The sequence below is a fragment of the Dermochelys coriacea genome, chromosome 1 (assembly GCF_009764565.3).
Source record: "Dermochelys coriacea isolate rDerCor1 chromosome 1, rDerCor1.pri.v4, whole genome shotgun sequence".
NCBI classification, from domain to species: domain Eukaryota; kingdom Metazoa; phylum Chordata; order Testudines; family Dermochelyidae; genus Dermochelys; species Dermochelys coriacea.
Window position 1 is genome coordinate 262,948,391 of NC_050068.2, and position 12,756 is coordinate 262,961,146.

The 12,756-nt window shown below is 49.5% G+C and overlaps 1 protein-coding gene across 1 annotated transcript; it reads right to left on the reverse strand.

The window, feature by feature from the left end:
• Window positions 1-936: 936 nt before the first annotated feature.
• Window positions 937-8,832, reverse strand: RRP7A (ribosomal RNA processing 7 homolog A). The gene is made up of 7 exons (XM_038397737.2): window positions 8,663-8,832; window positions 7,297-7,439; window positions 4,574-4,699; window positions 4,196-4,319; window positions 3,060-3,157; window positions 2,261-2,459; window positions 937-1,467 (listed from the first exon to the last, which is right to left on the reverse strand). Exons 1-7 carry the CDS (start codon window positions 8,724-8,726, stop codon window positions 1,382-1,384), a joined length of 840 nt encoding a protein of 279 aa, XP_038253665.1. The 5' UTR covers window positions 8,727-8,832; the 3' UTR covers window positions 937-1,381.
• Between the last annotated feature and the right edge of the window lie 3,924 nt (window positions 8,833-12,756).

The window sequence follows — 12,756 nt, forward strand, 5'->3', positions numbered from 1 at the left end:
ATACAGAGCCAAGACACCAGAGCACTTCTTGCACTGGGAAAGGCTGCTGCAGCTTGCCCTTTCCCAGAAGGCAGGTGTCAGGGGCATCTGAGCAAAATGCCAAAATCTGGTATTATGATGGGAATAAAGGGTGGCATTGCTTGAGGGAGATAGACAACCCTATAGGAATACACAGAGTTAGACTATGAGCAGCAGCCATTGTGATGCATTTCCTAGCATCCATTAGCTTGTAAATGACCCCAGAGGTGATCAAAAGAGGTCACACTCTTCCCATGCACTAACCAAGCAATAGCCTAACTGTAATAAAGGGGGCCACTTACTGGACTGGACTGTTAAAACAGATTCACCCTTATTTGAAAGAAAGGGTACAAGAGGCTTGTGGGGGGAGAATCATGGGCCTGCGGGGGTTCCCTCCCCCAGACAAAGCTCTACAGAGAATTCTCCTCGAGCACCAGCCCTTAGGTCAGAAACATAAGATGCTTTGACACTGTCTTCTTGTGAATTTACTGAAACAGAGAATAAGCCAGAGTAGCTCAGTACCCTAAAGGCAACAAGCAGGAGGCCCCTGGGGGACTCTAGTACTCTGCATCCCTGACAGCAGGGAGGGAAGCAGGAACACCTGCCTTGTGAGCCTGCGAGCACCAGCACAGCGCTCGCACCCAGCTGTTTCTGAAAAACTGCCACAGGGCAAGGCTTAAGGGGGAGAGGAGCATCTCCCCCAGCACCCCGACGTCCCCTCCCCCACTTTCCAAACAAGAGTAGTTTCCGTGAAAGAGCAACTCTGCCCAAACTCTGAGTCACAAGTGCCCATCTCAGTGGGGGAGGAGCCTCACCATGGCAGGCAATACAATAGCTTGGCCTCCTGCCCTGGCATCCACTCAAGCAGGCATGTGGAGAGCTGTGAGTGAGGGCTGACAAGGGCAATAGGGCAGCACATAGGAAAGGGGCAGTTTATTTACAATTTACAGTGGACTTCTGCTGCCTTTGATTCAGCAGCAGCCCCCCTGCAGTCATCCAGGAGTGGAGGTGGGTCTCATCCCTTGCTGGGGGATCTGATATAATAGTGTCCAGAGGAGACAGTGCACTAAGAGAAAAGATGAAGGCTGGTTACAGGAGGGGTGGCAGCCTGTGAACTGCACATGAGTCACGCTAATGGGAGTCTCTGTGCTGGGCTTGCTGCCACTAGAGGCACCTTCAGCAGATGAAGAGCTCCACCCAACCGACCACTTGTAACCCCAGGGATTTCCCATTTAGGGCCCAGGTTACAGCAGAGGGAACAAATCTGTGTCACTGCACTTCTAGAGGCCCCTCAACGTGCTCAGTTTGTAAACTTCTCAACTCCCACGGAAACATCCAAGGACGTGGCAGCACCCAGAGTGGCTCAGTATGGCCGGAACTTGCGCTGGGCCCGCATCAATGCGATCCTCTGCTTGTCCTCCTCAAACTTCTTCCTCAGCTGGGCTATGTCTGAAAGGATGAAGAGGAGAGTTGGGTATGGCCAAGAACAGCAGATTTACCTTTGAGAGCTTTGTACCCTGGCGGCTCTCAAAAGCTCTTTACTGACTGGGAAGCAAGTTTAGTCCCAGCACAAGCAGGCTTAACAGCCACTCAAGTTAAGTGGATGCAATTCCCATTGCATCAGTGCTGAATCTGGTTCTGCATATATAGGGACTCACTTGTCTACCGCTGCGCTGCAGTTCCATCTGGGGTGGACCATGATACCATTTACTTTTATATAGTTGCCTGTATGCAGCCAGTGAAAATTATATTCACTGGGAATTCAAGGGGGAACTGAACACAGCCACCTAAACAGGAATTTGGAAAGGACACAGGGGCTAAACAAACATGTTCTTACGAAGACTAGCATGGAATCAAATCAAGAAGAACATGACAGCAAGGATCTCATGATCATGTCCCATTCAGACAGCAACCCAAGCGCCCCACAGCACTCTGCTCGGTATTACTTCTGCACTAACTTGGAGGAGGAAAATGTGACCATCTGAATCAACACCCCTTCTCTGGGTTTTCCCTCAAAGGTCTCCCATCCAAATACTGGCCAGAACCAACCCCGTTTAGCTTCCAAGATTGGACAGGATCGCAGCCTGAAGTGGTGCGGCTGGCTGTCCTGCAGCTGTGCCTGGAATTCAGGAGAGCCACTCTCACCTGTCACGGGGTTGGTGACAAAAACAAACAACCCAGATTGGGGGGTGTTCAGACTGTGATGCTGGGGAACAAGGAACACCCCGACTACACAACTCACTTTCTCTCTTGGTCTCACGATGCTGCCAGGCGTAGAAGTTGAGTAGCTCCTTGCGTGCTCTTTTTCGCTTCTCCCTCTCCAGCACCCGCAAGCTGGCAGCCTCTGTCCGGGGGAGTCCAGGCCTTCGGCCTTTCCGTGTCACCTTCACCCAACCCTCCTCATCCGGAACACCCTCCTCCTCCACTGCTTTGGCTTCTTCCTACGTGAGAAGGATGAGGGAGAAAATGCAGCTTAGTCCAAACCTGACATGAGCCAACTGGTTCCATTCCACAACAGCTTCCTGAGGCTGTCACCCCAGCAAACACCTCCCTTGTGCCCCAAGGGCATGGAGAATGCCAGCACCTGCTGCTCTGCTATTTGAGAAGGCCCAGGGTGGTGTTTTGGGGGAGCTGTAGAATGTGATGCAAAGTGGCTGAGGATGTGAGCACTAGAATCCCAGCCAGTGCGGGCACTGGGTCATCCAAGAGCTGGTGTGTTTGTTGTAACTATACCACAGCTTGTGGGGAGGGTAATGGAACCTGGTCAGACCTATGCCTAGGCGCTGCCTGCCAGCAACTGGGAGACGGCAACCCTGGGCCCAAACAGGAGGCCTTGCCCAGCCAGCTACCCCGATAAAGAGCGCAGACAAACTGACAGCATGTGACATACTGGAAGACTGAGGCATTCCTGCTGCTGCGCAAAGAGCTGCTTTGTTGAAAAGGAACAGGCTAGTCAGCAATGACAATCCCCAAGGAGTTGCAAGACACAGAGAATCCCTTAAGAAAGTACATGCCTGGTTTATCTCATCAGCCCTTCCTACCTCTGCTATTTTCTGATCATAGGCTTGCATGAACTTGTCCACTTCAGCCTTCAGCTCCGCCGGATCCACCACTGAAGCTGCATAACTGGCGATCCACTCTGAGACAAGGAGGGAAGAGGTCAGTGGCTGCCTCTGCAGTGAGCCTACCCTCAACAAGATACCTCAATGCAGCCCTGGAAAGAACAACTCTAGGTACTGGAGAGGGGGTCAATCTCCACGTCATCACTCCAGGGCATGCCTGCTGAGATAGCCAGCAAGGGAGCCAATGAGTGACAAATGTGGCCACAGTGGTTTGTGGGACCCCGGCACCTTTCTCACCATGATCTGGGCTGATGCCTGCCAGCTCTTTTCACGCAGGCCAACGAACAGCTGTGAGAGGAGAATAGCGGAGAGCCACTCACGTCTAGGGCCGGGGAGAATACAGTGTCAGACAGAGTGGCTCCATGCCCCGTTACACAAGCCAGCCAGGGCCCTAAACATTCAGAGGTCAAATTTAACATCCTCTGCTGTGAGGACCTAGCATCTCCTTACAGTGCATCACATCATTCTAAATAAAGCGAGGATGTCAGCATCAGCAGGAGGAGGAGCCAAAGCACGGGAAATCCTGGCTCTGCCATGGACTGCGCTCCCAGCTGGATAGTTCATTCGTGTCAGTAAAGCACACTGGGATCTTTCAATGCATGATGCCATAGGAATAGTCTCATTCTCAGTTGTAAGCAAGTCAAGGCCAACTCCTCCAAGCCAGAGAAGATACTAAAAGACTATGGATAAGGGCCGCACAACCATTTGAGTGACCAAGGCACCATACAGGGGTGACAACTGCAACTCCCTTGTAGACCTCCCCACCCCTTCCAGAGTAGCTGGTTATGGAGTCTGTGATCAGGAACTAAGTCCTCCCACTAGCATAAGAAGCTCCATGTGGGGTGAGTGAGGTATATAGGGAATGCAGAACAAAAGGAGAAGGGACAGGGGAAATGCTGGACAACTCCTAGCTCAACCTGCGGCACGTGAGAATCACTGTTGAGGGGTGATTGACAACCTGGATGGCACTTTTATGGCGCAGGGTATAGCCAGGATGAGACACCCCTCCAATATACCCTCCCCCCGACAAGTCTGGAGAGCACCAGGTGACTTACTGCGGATACCAGTTTTCACAGGGTGACTCTCTGAAGATATCACCAGGGGGCCCTGCAGGGATAGGGACTTGGCTGCCTGTATCCCAGCCGGATTCTTAAACACCACGTAAGCCACTCGGAATCCCTAGGGAAAAGGCAGCGCATTGGTACAGTCAGTGACAATCAGCACCCTCAGAGCTAGCAGTTCCACAGAATGAGCAGCTTTATTAGAGAAATAAGGCTCCAGCCAGCACTGGGGTTGCCAGGAGATAGTTAAAAAAAATTGAAGAATCCCTCAGGAGACCTCTTTCCCCACCAACACCTCAGGTTTCTTCCCATCCTAGCTCCTACAGCATGCCCCCTTTCCCTCTGCTCCTCTCAGTCTCCCTCGAGCTTTACCGGAACTGTCTTGAGATTGAAGAATTTGGACTTGGATGCCTCTGGTTTCTCTCGTGGCCCCGGTTTCTCACACAAGTTCACAGATTGGACAGATGAGCAGCAAGAAAACAGCCTGGACAGACATGCCTTAATACAAGGGAGAGAGAGAAAAGTGATCTGGGCTCACCTGTGTGCCCTCCCGTGAGGAGATGGAGGCTACACACTCCACTGTAGATATCCTGTTTCCCTCCTACTTGCAAAGATTCCACACTGCAGCCATCACCATCCTCCCAGCTGAGGATGGTTTATAACCCTCTCCCTGTACTCATCTGCAGCCGTCAATGCTGAGTGACAAGGAAGCCCTCTGATATTCCCCTCACAGGCAGAGTTTGATGCCTCATAACGTTTCCTGCAACTGGTGGATCAAGGAGCAAGCCCCCCTCGCCTAGGTCTCCCATCTGGTAGCGCACCTACCACTAGGGAGCCAGACCTAGCCTCTGCAGCACCCTCAGCCCATAGGGGAGTGCACAAACTCAAGTTTTGTACCAGTTTTCAAATAGTGGTGCAACTGCTCTGGGATAAATTATAGTGAGCACAGGACTCATGTGTTTTCATTGCTGTTAGAAAAGATTTGCTCACAGCAGATTTTCAGAACCACAACGTCAAGAACTCCTGAGCTGTGTCTGTATCAGCTTATCCTTCTGTGTAGCTGCATTGTGGCCAAAAAACATGCACAAACATTTGAAGCACAGACACATTTTAGGAGCGAGATTGGAATGAAGATCAAACCCAGTTCCTATGAAGCCCCGCTAATCCTTTGGTCAGCAAGATGGCCTATCAGCTGGACCTTTAAATGCAATGATATCCTACATCTCTGTGCTGATTGAACAAGTTTACACCAGTTTCCTTGTGGAACTGGTGTAACAGAGTCCCTAGTAGAATCAATAAGCTCCAGAAGCACTGCAGCTCCCTTGAGTTTAAGGTGGTTGCATGGGCAAATCTGTGGCAACTCCCCCTGGTTACTGGATTTGTCACAAAATGGGAAGAGCACCAGGCAAATTTATCTTTCTTACAGGCAAGACAGACAGACATGGACTTCGGTGATCCCCCTGTAACTTGTAATGAGGACAAAGGGTGATTTTACAAAAACTCGTTAGCTAGTCAAGGTGAACTTTTGGCTCCACACTATGGTTGTCTTTGACTAGCTAACCTGGGTTTAAAAGGTATTAAACTGCATCTATACTAGATCCCAAGTGGCATTTCAAATGGGGTTATAGCTAACAAACAAAACACATTTTTCCTTATTCTAGACAAAGCCTCAGAGGGAAGCATGACCTTTACTATGTCATCATCACCCTCTCCCTGCACCACCGTTTGGACCGTGCAGCTCTCCCATACAAGTACTAACATATAGTAACTCCTCACTTCATGTTGTAGTTATGTTCCTGAAAAATGGTACTTTAAGTGAAACAATGTTAAGCGAATCCCATTTCCCCATAAGAATTAATATAAGGGGGGGGGGGGAGGGGGTTAGGTTCCAGGAAAATGAAATAAATAAATCACACACACACACACACACACACACACAGAGTACACAGTAAGTTTTAAACAAACAATTTAATACTGTACACAGCAATGATGATTGTGAAGCTTCGTTGAGGTGGTGGAGTCAGAGGGTGAGATTTCCCAGGGAATGCCTTACTGCTAAATGATGAACTAGCACTCGGCTGAGCCCTCAAGGGTTAACACATTGTTATTAATGTAGCCTCACACTCTACAAGGCAGCACAAATGGAGGGAGGAGACACAATAGATGCATGGCAGTGGCTGCAAACATTCCCTGTGGAAACTGAACCCATGCTAATGAACCCACGCTATCCCACTGGAGCGCACCACTCCCTCCACTTTCCAAAGTGCTGCGGTGTGTGCACACGTGTGTGTGAGAGAGACACCATGTGTGTGCGTGCACACAAGACACACACCGTGCATGTGCACACTGTGTGTGAGACACAGGCATTGCCCCTTTAAATATGCCAACCGCACTCTGAGTACACTGCCTTTTTAAGTAGATCAGCAAGTTCCCTCTGTCTTGAGCCCTATTGTGTGTCCCCCTGCTCTGTGGGGATGGGGAAAAGGAGTGGAGGGAGGGGGACACCCTGGCATTAGCACCCCTCTTCCCCCCCCCTTGCATAGCAAGCAGGAGGCTCCCTGGAGAAGCTCCAAGGCAGAAGCAGCACACAGCAGTGGGGGGAGGGACTGCTGAACTGCCTGGCAATTGATAGCCTGCTGGGCGACTGCTGCACAGGGCATTTAGGGGAGCAGGGGGCTGCCAGTCCACCCTGGTTTCAAGCCCCCACCAGCTAGCTCCAATGGGCTGCTCTTTCTGCAAGCAGTGGACAAAGCAGGTGGCTGCCAAACGTTATAAGGGAGCATTGCGCAACTTTAAATGAGCATGTCCTCTAATTGATCAGCAATGTAACAACACAACAACTTTAACCAGGACGACATTAAGTGAGGAGTTCCTGTACTTGTTACAGCAACCCTCTCTGCTCTTCTGGTTATGCTCCAGCCCCCAGTAAAAAGACCACACTCACATATTCCTTTCATAACTTCTTCCAGCCCAACAAATAGGCTTGCCAATCCTCCAGGATTGTCCTGGAGTCGCCAGGAATCAAAGGCTATGTCATGTGATGAAATCTCCAGGAATTTGTCCAACCAAAGTTGGCAACCCTACCAACAACTTACCTTTGTGCAATACGGGGGAATATTAAGGACAAAGAGAGTACGGTGTGGAGGGTAGGTAGTATCGGTGCCTTCTCTGACTTTGTGCTCCTTCACATACAAGTAGTGAGGCGACTGTTGCTTCTCAGAAAGCTTAACTGGAACAGCTAAAAGGGACAATTTTTAAAGAGATGTAACAATTTACAGCAACTGCCTTCAGCAGAGCATCAAGTTCCAGAAAACATTTTAGGAGGCAACACCATCAGTTGCTGACTTCGTTGCCTAACAAGGTTCTACCTGGCTCCCACAAATAAATCCCTGGATCTCCCTCAACAGCCACCAGTCCTGACAAGTCAGGAAAGTGTGTCAAGGTGCAAAGTGCTTTACTCATAACCAGGGATCCTAGAAGTCCATTTGCCATGGAAAAAACACAGAATTTGCATTTTTACAGGCTCTTTAAATTTTACATTTTGTGAAAAAATAAACACAACATTATTAATTATTATTATTATACATTTTACTGGAAGTACCAGTATCACTTATTCCTCAGGCTCTCAAACTGGGGTGGGTGTGTGATGCCTGGAATGTATTCTGGAGGGGAGGAGAGCATGAAAAGCTGCTGGCAGCAGTGCCACCTTCAGAGCTGAGTGCTTGGCCAGCAGCTGCCACTCTCCAGCCACCCAGCTCCAAAGGCAGAGCGGAGAGCAGCAGCTACTGGCCTGGCACCCAGCTCTGAAGGCAGCACCGCTGCCAGCAGCAGCACAGAAATAAGCTTGGTTTGGTATGGCATTGCCTTCAGAGCTGGGCGGCCAGAGAGCACGTCTGTTAATTTTATTATAATAATTGATGGCAGCTTGTTTAAAAGTTGTAAATAAATCAGTAAAACATTGTGTTCAACTGATACCTGTACATAATGTGGCTAGGGAACCTTAAGCTCTGCGTTTCATTTAATCATGGGCGGGGGAGGGGGGGACACAGACTTACAGTTTTTTATCCAAGCATTTTTTTTGTGGAAGGGGGGTGGGGGGGCCTCACAGAAAACTGGGATCCCTGCTCATGCCACTGGAGCTCCTGGCTGTGCTGTGGCACCAGGCCAGGGAGGGCGCTACGGCACCGGTGCCCAGGCGCTCAGCGGGGGGCCGGAAAGCAGCGGCAGGGGGGACGGCAGCGTGCGGAGCAACCCGCGCCCAAGCCAGGCGGCGGCGGGAAGAAGCGGGGCCCAGAGGGCTCCTGCGGGTTCCGGGGGCGCGTGAGGGGAGAGCTGGGCTTGACCAGCTCCTGTGGCTACGCTGGGGCGGGGGGACCCCGGGGTTTCGGGCTAGACGCCCCCCCCCCCTTTAAACCCCTCCCACAGACAGCCCCAGCCCCAGCCCCAGCCCCAGCCCGTTACCCGTGTAGCCTGCCGGGGCCCCGGCCTCCGCGGCAGTCACAGGCTTCCCCTTGCCGGCCGCCATCTTATTGTCCCGGTCGGTGACGTCAGCTCAGCAGCCAGGACACCGAGGCGCGCAGGGGCCGCCGGGAGCTGTAGTCCCTTCGCGGGCCCGCGTTTGCGGCATCCCCCTCGCGCTGGGCGAGGGGGCGGGGCAGCCGGCGTCCCGCCGTGATTGGGTAGGGGGCGGGGCTTCAGAAGAACGGCGCCGTTCGGAGCGCAGCGAGCCAGTCCGTGCGCGTGCGGGGTGGGTGCGCGGGAGCGCGCGGCCCTCTCGCCGGGATGGCTTCTGCCAGCGCGGGGCTGGGTGCGGTCAGAGCGGGCCCAGGGGGTTCGGGTAAATACAGGACCCCCCCCAATTCCTAAAGGCCTGGAACAAAAGGAGGACTCGTGGCACCTTAGAGACTAACACATTTATTTGAGCATAAGCTTTCCTGAGCTACAGCTCACTGCATGGGATGCATTCGGAAAGGCCTGGCTACAGCGCTTCTGACTGCGCCCCGAGGGGCGAAAGTAGGAACACAGCTGCGGCCCGGCTCCTGCCCCACAAGGCCTCATCCACCCTGTTCCAGTGAATGCATTGGCGTGGCCCTTTCCATAATTACCGCAATTTCCATTCTAGGGCAATTTCATCAGGGGATTTTGCTGCTTCAGAGAATTCCGGTGAGCCCCACAACAATCCTGCCATAGCCAAGTATTATCACCGCTTTACAGACAGGGAAATTAAGGCAGAAGGTTCAGTACTGTGGCCAAAGTGGCATAGGAAAGCTGTGAGAGTTTGGAAGACACTAGAGCTCTAGGCGTAGGCAGCACAGCATGCTCCCTCCCTTCTGTTTCCAACATGTTAGTTTTACTTAAAAAAAAAAAATTTCTCATTGGTGAAAGGAGGTAAATGTAAAGCCCTGGAATCTAGAAGCACCTCTCTGACCCCATAAGAGGTGCAGCGCAGCCCCAGGGAACACACGTTCTTTCCAAATCGCTCTTTCTTCGTCTTCCCCACTATTGTCCACATGCCTCAATTCCCAGTGGAGTGCAACCCTAGGGATGAGAGGAATTTTCTGTTACCTATCTTTGCGGACAGTTGTGATGTGGAGATTTGGGCCACTGGAAACTGGACTTGAACAACTACCTCATTTCATACAAACCATTGCTTTAAAAGTCTCTAACAATCCAATCTAACCTGTCATTGGAAGATACTAAATCACTGAGGTGGCAGAATGCTTAAAGACAATCAATAAAAAAGATGGAATCCTATTAAATGAGCAGCTGAATCTAAGGCTCTGCCCCATTCCCTCACTCTCTTTAACGTGAGAATCCCAGCTTCCATGTGACAAATTGTTTTCTTTAAAAAAAAAAAAAAAATTTTTTTTCAACTGACTGAGTCAAAGCGCGCTCTCAACCATTTTAACTTCTGCTTGCCACAGATATGAGAGCCCTTTGGAGAGGTAGGGATGAGCTGTGATAGGAAGCCTAAAGCAGTTGGGTAGATTCTCTAAATTAGCAAGATTAACAGAACAGGCTGATCCAGTAAGGATGACAAAATGTGGTTTATTTAAATTATGAATAAAAATTGGATACGGATAAATGATTGAACACCTTGTAGACCTCATGGGAAAGGTGACCTTCATTAGACTTAGAGTAAAGTCTCAGAAATGATCAAGGTCAAGATCCCCCACTGTTATGCCTTTACAGGTAACACATGATAAATGCATTTTTTTTTTGGTAACTTTCTAATTATATTAGAGTTCTACAAATAAGGTCTGTTAGTAGAACTCACCTTTGACCCAGGCGTTCCATTACAGTATAACCCGAACATTCTGAATCGTCAGCCTTGAGCTCCTGGGCTGTAGGGAAATAGAAGTTTGCCAGGGCCTTCTAAATAAATTTTTATGTCAGTTAAATTATCCCAGGTTTGACCTATGATCACAATGTCAATAATGTGACCATTCTAATAAACCTCTTCTTTAAACAAGTACTATTAAAGCATGTGTCTACATTCACAGCATAACAGTAAACTTCCTATGCCAAAAATATGGAGATTAGTGATCCACCTAGTCTTGTATCCTTTCTCCAGCTGTGGCTGAGGCTTAGTATATAAAACCAGAAAGCTCCTTGTTAACTGCATAATAATTCACTATGGGGAACATTTTTAGTCAGAGACAGACCAGAACACACCATCCCTTGCTGCCTTTGGAACTAACTGGATCAATAGGGCAACAGTCCTCTAAAAGGATGAGTGTTACTGCAGGTTTGTGTCTATGAAGCAGTACTCACAGTCATGACAAACCCGTTTGGAGCCATGAGGCTGCATTTTTAATCAAGAAGATAGACCTTTAAAGCCTTTCACCACGTAGGTTCTGTTTACGTGCTTGCTAAGCGGTCAGTGGCAGTTCTAGGGCTTGTTGCTCCACACAGTCCTGATAGCCTTAGCCAGGCTAAAGACCACAATGTTTCTTGTCAAAGGGGAAAAGGAAGGTAAGCATCCACATAAAGAGGCTTTGCAATGCAGACAACTCAAGTCTCCTGTCCTAAAGAGGCCATGATGGGCTGGGTAAATATACCATCACAGAAGCATAGAGATATTTAAAAGTAAGGATGCAGACCAGGAATTCTTGTGGTTATCATCAAACACACACACACACACTCCACCACATGGAAGGTCAGTGGCCTTACAGACATTTCATCTGTCCTTAAAAAATTACTACTACTGGGAGAAAAGGACAGACAAAAGTTTACTGAGCCAGGCAGGAGAGTTGTGCTACTGTGTAAGGTTCCCAAAAACTCTTGTAGCCTTATTTATAGTACAGTAGCACTGAAAGACCTTACTCAGGTTCAGGGCCCATTGGGCTCGGTGCTGTCCCTGCTCCAAAAAGATTACTGTGTAAATGAACACTGGAACATATTTTCCCTTCCACTGTTAGAACTGTTGTAGACTTTCATGAAGTGAGAATTGCCAAAAGGGTCTGACAGTGCATAGTTAGGATCTACTCTTTTAATTGTTTGTTGTGAGCTTAGAGCTCTTGAGAGATGCCTAGAAGACCTGTAAACTGAAGGCCTCTCTCACAGCAGATACAGAGGAGACAACAGCAACACAAGCTTCTCCCCGTCGTCTCACCAATATATTTCAATCCTGAGGGTTCAGTCTCAAAGCTCCATTCATTCTTTTGCCTCTAAGCTGCCAATAATGTGGACTGACCATGTCCATTCTGGTAGTAGGAAAAGGAGGACTTGTGGCACCTTAGAGACTAACAAATGTATTGGAGCATAAGCTTTCGTGAGCTACAGCTCACTTCATTGGATGCATACAGTAGAAAATATAGTGGGGAGATTTTATATACACAGAGAACATGAAACAATGGGTGTTACCATACAGACTGTAACAAGAGTGATCAAGAAAGGTGAGCTATTACCAGCAGGAGAGCGGGGGGGGGAGACACACCCTTGTGTGACACACGGGCTTTGTTGCAAGGATAGGTTCCTGGGTTAGTGTTTTTGTTGTGTGGTTGCTGGTGAGCATTTGCTTCAGGTTGGGGGGCTGTCTGTAAGCAAGGACTGGCCTGTCTCCCAAGATCTGTGAGAGTGATGGGTCATCCTTCAGGATAGGTTGTAGGTCCTTGATGATGCGTTGGAGAGGTTTTAGTTGGGGGATGAAGGTGATGGCTAGTGGTGTTCTGTTATTTTCTTTGTTGGACCTGTCCTGTGGTAGGTAACTTCTGGGTACTCTTCTGGCTCTGTCAATCTGTTTCTTCACTTCAGCAGGTGGGTATTGTAGTCGTAAGAATGCTTGATAGAGATCTTGTAGGTGTTTGTCTGAGGGGTTGGAGCAAATGCGGTTGTATTGTAGAGCTTGGTGTAGACAATGGATCATATGGTGTGGTCTGGATGAACGCTCCAACCGCTCAGAGACAAACACCTACAAAATCTCTGTCAAGCGTACTTACAACTACAATACCCACCTGCTGAAGTGAAGAAACAGATTGACAGACCCAGAAGAGTACCCAGAAGTTACCTACTACACCTATCCTTGCAACAAAGCCTGTTGCCAACTGTGTCCA